The sequence below is a fragment of the Rhinopithecus bieti genome, unplaced genomic scaffold (genome assembly GCF_001698545.2).
Source record: "Rhinopithecus bieti isolate Rb0 unplaced genomic scaffold, ASM169854v2 scaffold_9383, whole genome shotgun sequence".
Classification (NCBI taxonomy): domain Eukaryota; kingdom Metazoa; phylum Chordata; class Mammalia; order Primates; family Cercopithecidae; genus Rhinopithecus; species Rhinopithecus bieti.
The window spans coordinates 2,089,018-2,103,171 of NW_016806471.1; the positions used below are offsets into that span (position 1 = coordinate 2,089,018).

General features: G+C 38.8%; 1 protein-coding gene and 1 pseudogene across 2 annotated transcripts in view; one reads left to right on the top strand and one right to left on the bottom strand.

Annotated features, from left to right (window-relative positions):
* The window catches only part of KIF11 (kinesin family member 11), a 70,406-nt gene extending 57,566 nt beyond the window's left edge, over positions 1-12,840 (top strand). For both annotated transcript variants that reach the window (XM_017876750.1, XM_017876751.1), the window contains 5 exons: positions 402-681; positions 3,487-3,709; positions 7,280-7,431; positions 7,854-7,970; positions 11,102-12,840. In XM_017876750.1, the coding sequence (XP_017732239.1) occupies positions 402-681; positions 3,487-3,709; positions 7,280-7,431; positions 7,854-7,970; positions 11,102-11,233 (904 nt within the window). In that variant the 3' untranslated portion in view covers positions 11,234-12,840. The remainder of the gene's footprint in view (positions 1-401; positions 682-3,486; positions 3,710-7,279; positions 7,432-7,853; positions 7,971-11,101) is intronic.
* Positions 5,865-6,407, bottom strand: LOC108532593 (deoxyuridine 5'-triphosphate nucleotidohydrolase, mitochondrial pseudogene; annotated as a pseudogene).
* Positions 12,841-14,154: the final 1,314 nt, after the last annotated feature.

Below are 14,154 nucleotides of genomic sequence, written 5' to 3' on the forward strand. Positions count from 1 at the left end.
GCCAGGATGGTCTCGATCTCCTGACCTCGTGATCCGCCCGTCTCGGCCTCCCAAAGTGCTGGGATTACAGGCTTGAGCCACCGCGCCCGGCCCCTGAAGTAACATTTCTTAGTAAGAGGAGTAAAACAAGCAGACAGATTTTGAAAGCATTGTAACTGGAGGAGGGCTGTGAAAGGTTTCATGAGCAAAGATGATCCTTTCAAAGGTCATTTAGTGGCAATGCTGTGAAAAGACAGTGGCCAAGGCATCCATTCTCAATGTAGATTTATTAAGATCACGGGCCCTTGAGCCAGACTGCCCACGTTCAGATCTGCCACTTAAGAGGTGAGTGATCTTGGGAAGTTACATATCCTTTGAGTCTTAATTCCCCATTTCAACAGTGTCATTCTCTTTTCCTATAGGAAATCTAAGGATATAGTCAACAAAATGACTTTTCACAGTCAAAAATTTTGTGCTGATTCTGATGGCTTGTCACAGGAACTCAGAAATTTTAACCAAGAAGGTACAAAATTGGTTGAAGAGTCTGTAAAACACTCTGATAAACTCAATGGCAACCTGGAAAAAATATCTCAGGAGACTGAACAGCGATGTGAGTCTCTGAACACAAGAACAGTTTATTTTTCTGAACACTGGGTATCTTCCTTAAATGAAAGGCAACAGGAACTTCAGAACTTATTGGAGGTAATAACTTTGTAACTAGAACTTACTTTGGGGAGAATAATAATCAGAAAATTAAATATTCTTGGCTGAGAATAGATTTTTAAAAAATGATATTTCAAGCTATAATGACTTAAACTTTTAAGTATAATATTTGGTATGCTTATACATGATCTTGTTTTGTGCTTTGGTATATGTCTTCTCGATCTTGGAATTAATTTAACATTTGTACAGTTTCTTTCCTGTATTTATCCTTGGTTTCTGACTTAGTAGTTTCTTCGAAGAAGGGCAGCCTGTCTTTTGATATGTAATACCTTCCACTTACATATGCTTTTTTTTTTTTTTGAGATGGAGTCTCGCTCCATTGTCCAGGCTGGTATGCAATGGCATGATCTCAGCTCACTGCAACATCCGCCTCCCAGGTTCAAGCGATTATCCTGCCTCAGCCTCCCAAGTAGTTGGGATTGCAGGCACCCGCCACCACACCCGGCTACTTTTCTTGTATTTTTAGTAGAGACGGGGTTTCACTATGTTGGCCAGGCTGGTCTCGAACTCCTGACCTTTTGATCTACCCGCCTCGGCCTCCCAAAGTGCTGGGATTACAGGCATGAGCCACTGCACCTGGCCTATCTATGCTTTTTACTTTTCTCCAAGTACATTCAAACCTATTATTAAGTATTTAGGTTATTGTTCTGGTAACCAAAGGATACTTGATAGGTTTATGGATTTGCTTAAACTTAATACTTGCATGAGCCCTTTGTAACTTGGTTTTTTCTTTCTTTGCATTAGAAGGATTTTACTAACAGGAAGTAGGTACAAAGAATTACAAATTTTAATCTATATAAGCTGTTTTCACTAAAGGGAACTAGAGTTTGTATACAAATAGCTAATTTCAGATTTGCGATAGGAAATGTACAATATATGACCCTAGAGATCTTGTCATACCAGAAAGTAAGAAAGCTGTTAAAGATTTCTGAGGGGCTGGGCGCAGTGGCTCAAGCCTGTAATCCTAGCACTTTGGGAGGCCGAGACGGGCAGATCACGAGGTCAGGAGATCTAGACCATCCTGGCTAACACGGTGAAACCCTGTCTCTACTAAAAAATACAAAAAACTAGCTGGGCGAGGTGGCGGGCGCCTGTAGCCCTAGCTACTTGGGAGGCTGAGGCAGGAGAATGGCGTAAACCCAGGAGGCGGAGCTTGCAGTGAGCTGAGATCCGGCCACTGCAACTCCAGCCTGGGCAGCAGAGAGAGACTCCGTCTCAAGGTTGTCAACCTCCCCATGTTCAAAGGTGGTATAATTTGAGCATCAAAAAGAATAATGGCCATAAAGGATTAAAACACATCAAATATATTAAAACTTAGGAACTCATAAAAATTTCATAGGTCTTCTTTGGATCATGCCAGGGAAGCAAAACATTGTCCTGAAAATGGGTAAATAAGAAGAAACAATATAGCATCCTAAAAAACAATATAGCATCCATCTGTCTTTCCATATATTGGTTTAGCAGGGTAATGAAGAAAAGTTTTTCATTAGACTCTAAGCTAATAAAATGGAGAAGAAATGATAGAATATATCACCAGTATGCAACTCTTAATAAAATAACCCCTGTGGATATTAATGATGGCTTAAACCATTTGATCAAAAGCTGATGGGCAACTTTATAATTAATAGGCTAACCATACCTGAACTCACTGATAAATCTTAACATGAGAGACTCAGCAAAGCATTTTGTGTTTGCAGTACTACCTATGAAATATTCTTGCTAGAAAATTAAATCTGAATTAAATCAAGCCTTTAGGTCTAGCCAGTTTGTAGAAAATCAAGCATAGAAATGCAGTTGACCAAATCCAGAATTTGAGATGTTCAATAGGGTAAAGACCTCATGTCTTAAGCAACAGGTTTTTTTCCAAGGGAAAAAAGTAGGAGAAAAGATAACCTGTAGACCAAAAGAGACTTAAGACTAGAGGTCCTTAAGTCTTAGTTTGCCTGAGGCAATCCTTGTTGAAGTTGTATTCGAATGATTATTAAGAATGGGCCCTTTCACTCTAAAAGGTTTCCAATTTAGATGATAAATTATATAGTCACCGACTTAAGACCTATAAAACAAATCTAGTGGTGAATTCTGGTTCAAACAAAGCAATTGTAACAGACATTTGAGACAACTGGTGAAGTCTGAACATGGACTAGACATTTGATAGGAAGGAATCAGTGTTAACATTTTCAGATGTGATAGTGGTCTTAAAGTGCTCTTACCTCTTAGAGATACATGCTGAAGTAAATGGATGAAATGATACAGGTTGTTTCAAAATAATCCTGGGTTTGTGGAGGAGTTAAGTGGCCAGTCCTGTTGGTAAATGTTTGTACTCTACTTGTTGGTAAATGTTGAAGCTGGGTAATGAATACAAGGGGATTAATTATACTGTTCTCTCTACTTTTGTATGTGTTTTAAAATCTTATATTACTGAAGGCCAGGCGTGGTGGCTCATGCCTGTAATCTTTGGAGGCCAAGGTGGGCAGATTGCTTGACCCCAGGAGTTTGAGACCAGCTTGGGCAACATGGTGAAACCCCATCTCTTCAAAAAAATACATAAATTAGCCAGGCATGCCTGTAGTCCCAGCTACCTGGGAGGCTACCTGGCTTGAGCCTGGGAGGTCAAGGCTGTAGTGAGCCCTAGTCATGCCACTGCACTCCAGCCTGGGCAACAGAGTAAGACTTGTCTCAAAAAAAAAAAAAAAATTTATGGAAAAGGTAAGGGAAAATATGATATTGAATAAAACCCTGGCAACTTTAATTTTAGTAATAAACACTTGTTTGCATCATTTACAGGTTGTAAACCAATGTTGTGAGGCTTCAAGTTCAGACATCACTGAGAAATCAAATGGACATAAGGCAGCTCATGAGAGGCAGCATAACCTTTTTCTTGATCAGATGACTATTGATGAAGAAAAATTGGTAGCACAAAATCTAGAACTTAATGAAACCATAAAAATTGGTTTGACTAAGCTCAATTGCTTTCTGAAACAGGATCTAAAACTGGATATCCCAACAGGTACTTTAAAAGAGAAATAGAATTGTTAAATTTTTTGAAGTTGAATTCAACTCTATGTAGTGTCAGATGTTCAGAAAAATTAGATCCTGCCATTGCCTGACAGGAATTTACCATCTCACTGTAATCAACTCAAAATGGGAAAACTGGAACCTTAAAATAGTTTTAATCAAGTATCATGATACAGGTGGTATCACAATTCAGTAAAATTTCACATACATTCAGGGAACTGACTTTGTTAATAGGGGATATTTTTAAAACAAATACAAACCAAGCACTGTTTGTAAAAGGACATTTTAATACCACAAATATTGGAGAGACATAACTAACTAAATCTAGTTTAATGCAAAGTTTACTACATTGTGCATTTTGTTCTGTGTTCCTCTCATTTTGTCATAGACTATTGCCATTTAGGAATCCCTGTTTTAAGAGATCAGGGATCACTGTGGACCACTGGCATTTAGGAATCAACATTTTGAGAGATCAGATAGGTCAAAGATCATTGTAGGCTGTAATGATTCAGGGAGGTCTTCATGGAAGAGATGTAACAAGCTTTTTTTTTTTTTATTAGCAGCAAAACATTTAAATTTTATTGACAACAGAAATAATTTATAGCCCCACCCAGTACGCAAAAATGGTGGCTATGTCCCAGGGAGTTGATTTCATGACTCACTAATGAACTGTGACCCACAGATGGACGAATACATTGCAGGGTATTAAATGGCCTGGAGAATCATCAGAAAAGAACAGTCTTGCCTGTGCTTTCACAAACTGGGTGGCCAAGCAAACTGATAGTTCCAGAAGCACTCCATGTATATATCCCAAATCCTCAAAACAATGCCTGGTGTCTCATAGAATCTGATGGACAAAACCTAAGTGACACCAAAAATCCTGACACAAAGGAATTTGAGAAACATAGTAAAGAAAGGAAAGCACACTAGCAGAAACTTCCAAAAGATGTTAATCAAGCTAAGCCACAGAATCAGTCCCGTATCTGCAATGAAGTGCTGCTTATGTATGAGAGACAGAAAAAGCTGGTGGCCAAAGTATATATTATTTCATTTATCTTATCCCTATAAATGGCATATTTTCTCGATTATAGCCTATTGCTACTTCACTTAGGGAAACTCATAGCTACAACTAGTACAATTTGCCTGATGAGATGAAATTCAGGGGAACAAACCAAAGGTAACAAATCCCCAAGTTACATGTCTTTCACAAACATACCTCTACCCAGTCAATAGAGGATTTATCAAAAGAAAGATTAATAGTGGAAAATAAACTGAGGATTCTTTTCTCACCCTCATCACAAAGAATCTTAAGATTAAAAGTTTTAAACTAGTGAAGAGAAGGAAGAACAAGGAATACCTTTAATCTCTCCTTTTCATTTTAATTTTTGTTCAGCTTATGCAAGATTTTGTACCTTGTGAAAGAATTTAAGTTTACTGAATACAAAATATTGCTTAAGATTTAAAACAAAGCAAAATAAGTTGCTGAAGAGGGATCATTTGAGTTAAATACAGGTTTTTTTTTTTTTNATGTCTTTCACAAACATACCTCTACCCAGTCAATAGAGGATTTATCAAAAGAAAGATTAATAGTGGAAAAATAAACTGAGGATTCTTTTCTCACCCTCATCACAAAGAATCTTAAGAATAAAAAGAAGTTTTTAAACTAGTGAAGAGAAGGAAGAAGGAATACCTTTAATCTCTCCTTTTCATTTTCTTTTAGTTCAGCTTATGCAAGATTATGTACCTTGTATAAGAATTTAAGTTTACTGAATACAACCTATTGCTTAAGAGTTAAAGGAATTAAAGCAAAATAAGTTGCTGAAGGGGGAGGATCATTTGAGTTAAATACAATTTTTTTTTTAAATCTGTAATTGATGTACATTTGATTTTAAGAAGACACTTTACATCAGGTCACCACAAAGCAGATTTACATACAACCATCAATTGCAGAAAACAAAGTTTCTTTTGATCCAAACACAAAGAAAAACTTTGTGTTTTATTTTTTTATGATCTTTTCCTTGACCATAAAAAAAAAAAAATTAAAAATGCAGTACTTTTCGAAGGTGAAGCTAGTAAGTTTATAGAAGTGCAAAACACCAAAACACTTTACGCAAAACTTTTTTTTTCTTTTAAGAAAAGGCATGACTTCTCGTTTTCTGTTCTTGGTATAAATTTTAATCCTTTCCAGTGGAACCAAAACCTCCTGAACCCCTTTCGGTATCATCCAAAGCTTGAACTTCTTCTATTTCTGGATAAAAAAATCCGTTTGCAAATGAGCTGTGCAGTTCAATCACCCTTTTTGACTTCAAACTTTTCTTTGCCAAAGTTAAACAGTACAACACCAACATTTCCTCTATAATCTTCACCTATGACACCAGCTCCTACATCAATAAAGTGTTTTGCAGCCAAGCCTGACCGTGGAGCTACTCTTCCATAACACCCAGAAGGCAGCGCTATCTGAATGTCCATTTTCACAAGAGCTTTCTCCATAGTGGTATTGTGTAATCATAGGCACTGTACAGGTCGTAGCCCGCGGCCCGCGCGGAGCCCCGGGTGGGGGCCGTGGCGTGCTCGGAGAGCCGGGCAAAGCAGAGCTGCATGCCGCCCTCCTCTGCAGGCCGGGGCCGCTTACTGGGTGAAATGGTGGGTGTCTTTCCAGAGCAGGGCATGGCAAAGCCAGAAGGCGAGCAAGGAGAGCCACAAGCTGTTTTACACAGCACAAATAATTGGGTTCTTCATTGGATTGTGGTGATGGTTGCATACCTTGTAAACTCACTAAAATCCACTGAATTGTCCACATAAAATGAGTGTTTTATGGTATGTCAATTATATCACAAAACTTTTTTTTTTAATTTAAAAACCAATTGTTAAAAGGGGATGGTGCTACATAGAATGTTGGTTTATTTTTTCCCCAAGAGACCTGTAAGATTTACTGTCTACTTTTCAATGAAGTTAGGAATGTAAATGTTGAGTGAAAAGGCAAGTACTTTTGTAAATTACGAGAGTATGAGCTCATTACAGATAAATCTAACTGGGGGCCTGATGTGGTGGCTCACGCCTGTAATCCCAGCACTTTGGGAGGCCAAGGCAGGAGGATCGTTTGAACCCACGAGTTCAAGACCAGCCTGGGCAATATAGTATATATATAACTGGTTAATATTTAACCACCACACCACATTTATAGTGAAATGATTACTCCTATCAAAGTAACCATGTTGGGAAATCTGCTCATTCCAATAATGCTGCCATTTTTTTCAGAACACTACAACTCCTTTTAGAGCTTATAACACATCTTTTATATATCCTCAGAGATGGTAAACTTCATGTTTTAGAGAGTAGGATGAATCTTGAAAATAGTAAAATCTGTTGTCAAATTAGAAAATATTGTTAGTTGCAAACAATGTCTGCCTGACAGGTAGCAAGACTGATCCTCTCATATGGCAATTATACTTTTATATTTTATATTTTTAGAAGACAAGATTGATTAGGAAGTTTTAGTACTTTTTAAAAATATTTACATCTCATACTTTAATTGTTACCTCTTATCTAATGTCCATTAAAGGTACGACACCACAGAGGAAAAATTATTTATACCCATCAACACTGGTAAGAACCGAACCACGTGAACATCTCCTTGATCAGTTGAAAAGGAAACAGCCTGAGCTGTTAATGATGCTAAACTCTTCAGAAAACAACAAAGAAGAGACAATTCCGGTAAATTTAAAGGATCATAATTTTATAATAGAACTCTCTTGTGAACTCTTGATGTGGTTGACTTCATGTGAGGAATTTTACTTTTCACTCCTTAATCTTACCCTGCCTCTCATTAATGATAGGCCTAGCCCTTAGGCTTGTTTCTTTTAATCTTACTAGTTTTTAAATTATGCTAGTAGGTAATAATTGCCAGTACTGAATATTGTGCTTAGTAACATTGTTATATAGGAACCTCTACTCTCTATAAAAATATATTAGGAATTATTTTCATTAATTTGTAGACTTTCTAATAATTTTGTTGGGGTTTCACTTTCATATTATACCATGGGCATTGTGTTATATTCAAAGAAGAAAACTACCGTTACTCTTGCGATGACTTTTAAGCCCTCGGACTTAGTCACTCATCCAGTTTCTTCTTTTAGGATGTGGATATAGAAAAGGCAGTTCTGGGGCAGTATACTGAAGAACCTCTAAGTCAAGAGCCATCTGTAGATGCCGGTGTGGATTGTTCATCAATTGGCGGGGTTCCATTTTTCCAGGTATATCATAATCAGATAACCCTTCCGTATCTGATGACTTCCGTATCTGATGTAAGTCATTCATTTACTATTCAGTATAAAGGCATTATTTGTGGTGAGTAGAACAACAAAAACCTTTCAGTTATTCCTTAGGATGGCTTGTTAAGGCTTATGATTTGAATTATTTACAAAAATCTGATATTGATAAGGGGTTTTCTGTAGAATAAATGAAGGCAGAATTTGACTTAATCTACATCCTTAGCTGATAGTCTTTAGCTATTGTATTTATTCCTTTTCTGCTTCCTATATACTCGGACACTGAGAGTAGTCATTTCTCTTCCTTCTACCTTTGACATGTAAGTCTTGGAACCTATCTCTGCCCATAATCAGACTTTGAAGGCAAAGTGATTGAAAAGATTGAGAGACTGGAGACTGCTTAGGTTATATTAGTGATTTCCCCTGCCTGAGGCTCTTCTCTTGTAAACTGTTACCCCATGTTTCCTGAGCACCTTGCCTGCTCTAATCCAATGTAATTAAATCCTGTGACCTCTCCTACCCACTTTTTTTTTTTTTTTTTTTTTTTGAGACTGAGTTACCCAGGCTGAAGTGGAGTGGCACAATCTCGACTCACTCAGCCTCCACCTCCCGAGTTCAAGTGATTCTCCTGACTCAGCCTCCTGGGTAGCTAGGATCACAGGCGTACACCACCACACCTGGCTAATTTTTTTGTATTTTTAGTAGAGATACGGTTTCACTATGTGGGCCAGGCTGGTCTCAAACTCCTGACCTCAAGTGATCCACCCTCCTCGGCCTCCCATAGTGCTGGGATTATAGGCGTGAGCCACTGTGCCCAACCCTCTACCCATTTTTTTTCTTTTCTTTTTTTTTTTTTGAGATGGGGTTTCGCTCTTGTTGCCCAGGCTGGAGTGCAATAGCACAATCTTGGCTCACCGCAACCTCTGCCTCCTGGGTTCAAGCAATTCTCCTGCCTCAGCCTCCCGAGTAGCCAGGATTACAGGCATGCGCCACCATGCCTGGCTAATTTTGTGTTTTTTTTTTTTTTTTCAGTAGAGATGGGGTTTCTCCATGTTGGTCAGGCTGGTCTTGAACTCCCAGCCTAAGGTGGTCTACCTGCCTCGGCCTCCCATAGTGCTGGGATTACAGGTGTGAGCCACTGCACCTGGCCTCTCCTACCCACTTTTTAACGCTGTTGAGAACATAGTTGGTTTATGATTCATCTCAACATTGATGACTGAGTACACAATAAATGTCACCAGCCCTTAATGTTCTCTATGGTTAAGTAATTAGGAGGATTCCAGTGAAATACAACTTCCAAGTGAGGCTCTGTAAAGTGCTGGTATCTTTTCCTCGAAGTGCTTTTTCCTTGAAGGTACAAGCCTAGACAGGGTGTGTGAAGGAAAAATTTCCTTACGTCGGACATTGGTATCTATATTTATAGTTGAAGTACTACCTCTGAGATGCATATGCTTGTACCTTTCTTTTTTTAATATATGGAGAGGGTCTTGCTATGTTGGCCAGATTGGTCTCGAACTCTTGGCCTCAAGCAGCCGTCCCACCTCAGCCTCCCAAAGTGCCAGGATTACAGGCATGAACCACTGCGCCTGACTGCTTGTACCTGCTTTTGTTTTTGTTTTTGAGACGGAGTTTCCCTCTTGTTGCCCAGGCTGGAGTGCAATTGCATGATCTTGGCTCACTGCAAACTCCGCCTTCCGGGTTCAAGCGATTCTCCTGCCTCAGCCTCCCGAGTAGCTGGGATTACAGGCATGCACCACCATACCCGGCTAATTTTGTATTTTTAGTAGAGAAGGGGTTTCTCCATGTTGGTCAGGCTAGTCTCAAACTCTTGCCCTCAGGTGAACCGCCCGCCTTGGCCTCCCAAAGTGCTGGGATTACAAGCGTGAGCCACTGCGCTTGGCCTGTAACTGTTTTTAGTAGATCTACAGGTTCTTCCCTTAAGGTCTAAAGATTCTCCATCACTGCTTTCAACTGTTAACAAAGTTCTAACTCAGGTTCTCATAAATTCCTCCCCCTGTCTTCCTCTGGGCAATTTTATCCCTAAATTCTTGCCACCTTTTGCTTTATTCTTTACTATTAGAGAACTATATATGTGTTTCTTTCAGTTTTTATCCTTTTTTTCTATCTTATAAAGTTAGGAAAGGGGGAAGGATAAGAGAACCTGGTGACTACTTAATCCCTGGTCAGAAATTCTTTTATTATTATTACCTGTGGCATTTTGAATTAGGCTTAGTGATTCACCTATGGCAAGGAAGTCCCTACAATACCAGAAAGGGTTTGGGATGGGGTTTTAGACCTTCAGCTGAAGTCCAGAAATGATCTTTTCCCTAGTAGCAGTGTGATATGGGGATTTTCTCTGGGTTTAAAACTTTAAAAGTTGGTTTATAATTTGTCTCAGCATTGATGACTGAGTGTACAATGAATGTCACCAGCCCATTAATGTTCTGTATGGGTAAGTAGGATTCCAATGAAATAGAATTTCCAAATGAGGAATATGAAATAGGTTTTACAAATAAAATAAAATATAATTTTAAGAACTAAGCAAAACTGTTTTTAAGGTGTCCCATATACCAGTTTCTCTGCTTAAAACAGAATTGGCTTTTCTGCATGACAGCAAATCTTTGTTTCCTTAGAGCAGGGTTTCTTGACAGCAGTGCTATTGGCATTTTAAACTGGGTAATTCTTTGTTGTAATGGGCTTTCCTGTGGACTGTACTATGTCGGTACACAAGAAAAACAGTGTACTATGTAAATACTCAAAGTCAGTAGCACTCCCTGGTTGTAACATCAAAAAGTCTCTAAACATTGCCAAACGTCCCTTGTGGGAGCAAAATTGCTCCCTGATGAGAACCACTACCCTGGAGTAAAATCTGTAACTATGTCTTAGAAAATAACACAGAAAATTAATATTTCTTTCACTCTACTCCTTCCATTAGTGATCAAATAAAGAAGGTTCTACTTGCCAAATTGTTGGCTCAAACTTGTGCTAAACCTTTTCTGGTTTTCTACACTTAAGTTTTCTTGCTTATAACCCAGAGAACTTTGAAAATAGAGTGTAGTTAATGTGTATCAAATGTTACTTTATATTGACTTAATTTCCCCCCCTTAAATCCACAGCATAAAAAATCACATGGAAAAGACAAAGAAAACAGAGGCATTAACACACTGGAGAGGTCTAAAGTGGAAGAAACTACAGAGCACTTGGTGACAAAGAGCAGATTACCTCTGCGAGCCCAGATCAACCTTTAATTCACTTGGGGGTTAGCAATTTTATTTTAAAGAAAACTTAAAATAAAACCTGAAACCCCAGAACTTGAGCCTTGTGTATAGATTTTAAAAGAATATATATATCAGCCGGGTGCGGTGGCTCATGTCTGTAATCCCAGCACTTTGGGAGGCTGAGGCAGGTGGATTGCTTGAGCCCAGGAGTTTGAGACCAGCCTGGCCAACATGGCAAAACCTCGTCTGTATTAAAAATTAGCCGGGTGTGGTGGCACACTCCTGTAATCCCAGCTACTGGGGAGGCTGAGGCACGAGAATCACTTGAACCCAGGAAGCAGGGGTTGCGTTGAGCCGAGATCACACCACTACACTTCAGCCTGGGCAACAGAGCAAGACTCGGTCTCAAAAACAAAATTTAAAAAAGATATAAGGCAGTACTGTAAATTTAGTTGAATTTTGATATCTACCCATTTTTCTGTCATCCCTATAGTTCACTTTGTATTAAATTGGGTTTCATCTGGGATTTGCAATGTAAATACATATTTCTAGTTTTCATATAAAGTAGTTCTTTCATAACAAATGAAAAGTATTTTTTCTTGTATAGTATTAAGTAATGAATATATAAGAACTGTACTCTTCTAGGCTTGAGCTTACATAGGTAAATATCACCAACACCTGGCCTTAGAAAGGACCATCTCATGTTTTTTTCTTGCTATGACTTGTGTATTTTCTTGCCTCCTTCCTAGACTTCCCTATTTCGCTTTCTCCTCGGCTCACTTTTCCCTTTTATTTTCACCAAACCATTTGTAAAGCCACAAAAGGTATCCTTTCTTATTTTCGGTAGCCAGAATTTTATCTAGAAATCTTTTAGCACCTTTTTAGTGATTTATTTCTAAAATCACTGTCAACAATAAATCTAATCCTAGTTGTATCCCTTCTTTCAATATTTTTCACTTGTTGCCCCAAATGTGAAAGCATTTCATTCCTTTAAGAGTCCTAACTCATTCACCCTGACAGAGTTCACAAAAAGCCCACTTCTCTAGAATATAAATTGCTATTATGGGAGACCACCTAGACGTCTGACTGATGGCTCTGTGCCCACACTCCAAGACCTGTGTCTTTTGGAGAAGATCACAATGATTTAAGGACTTTCTGAAACTTCCAATTATGTCTATAATTTATATTCTTTTGTTTACATGATGAAACTTTTTGTTGTTCCTTGTTTGTATATAATAAAATATGTATATGTATCTTTTTCTTGATTCAAATCTTAACCCTTAGAAGGATTCTGGTATTTTTGATCTGGCAACCATATTTCTGGAAGTTGAGATGTTTCAGCTTGAAGAACTAAAGCACTTAGAAGGAATATGTACAAAGAATAAATTTTGTGCCCACAATGAGTTTAGTGTGTAAAGTTTAGAGACATTTGACTTTGATAGCTAAATTAAACCAAACCCTATTGAAGAATTAGAATATATGCCCCTTCAAGAAACTAAATTGATCTTGTAGAATTATCTTAATAACATAATGGCTATAATTTCTCTGCAAAATCAGATGTCAGCATAAGCTGTGGATAATATCTAATAAACTGCCCTCAGTGAATCCATGGTTAATAAATGTGGTTTCTACATTAACCTGCTTGCTCCATTATTTCTTCTCTGGCAATGGGTATGTTTAGAGAGCTAGGCAAGCTGCATTCACATTCCCAAAATAAACTATGCTGGTACCACCAAAGAAGAAGGAGCCTAGTAAACATGCAGGGTTTTAGTTGCACTCCAAGGGACTATCCTACGTGCAAGGTTAGTGAGAAATAGGCCCTCACCCAGCCTGAAGTCCAGTTTTAAGTCATCTCATTCCATGACTGTTTAAAAGTTATCTGAGAATGCTGATGCAACTAATTTCACTGCCTCACAGAAGCAAAAATCTCCAGAGAATTTTAACATCCAGAGCCATAAATTAGCTCTACCAATTTTCATACACAATGTCGGGCCCTCAGAATGTAACCAAGAGTAGCATCAGCAAAAATGGCCAAGTAGGTAGCTTCAAGGACCTTTTCCTCCACAGAAACATTGAAAATCAAGCAAAACATTCAGAAACAACTTTGTCAGAACCCAGGAAAATAGTTTACAGCACTAAGCATTTGCTGAATCAAGAAAAGGCAACCTAAAAGAGAAGGGAAGCTTGGCAGTGTTTTTTACTTGCCCTTTCCCCATTCTCAGCTCTGCAAGAGTCTTGAAGACACACAGACCACATTCTCAGCGTGGGGTCCTGGTCCTGGTTTCTAGGGAGAAGAGAGTTTTTTTTTTTTTTTTTTTTGGAGACAGTCTCACTCTCACCGAGGCCAGAGTGGAAACTGGCATGATCTTGGCTCACTGCAGCCTCCCAGGTTCAAGCAATTCGTGCCTCAGCCTCCCAAGTAGCTGGGACCACAAGCACACACCACGACACCCAGCTAATTTTTGTACTTTTAGTAGAGACGGAGTTTCACCATGTTGACCAGGCTGGTCTCACACTCCTGACCTCAGGTGATCCACCCTTTTCCGCCTCCCAAAGTGCTTGGATTATAGGCGTGAGCCACTGCACCCAGCCCCAGAGATCTTATTCTTGAAAGATTATGTTTGTTCTGACCAGTCTGGCAGCTTCAAGGACTGACACAAGGCATCTGCATTTGTTTCATCTAACTCAGAACTCAATCAGGGTTGGAAAGAAAGTGGCAGGTTTGTCTCTAAATATTGTAAGACGAACAACCCGCTGCCACCTGAGGCAAAAAATTACAGTTTAGGTAAACAAAGGAATGCCTAAAGCCTGAGAGGAAAGCAGCAGAGAATTTCTTAGAGAAATGAGGTTATTCAAAAGCACCCATGTATATTGGGGGATTTAGAAAGCCATGCACATTCCCAGGTCAGTCTGCACATTCAAACCTGAGACGACCCCAAGATTTCATGTCT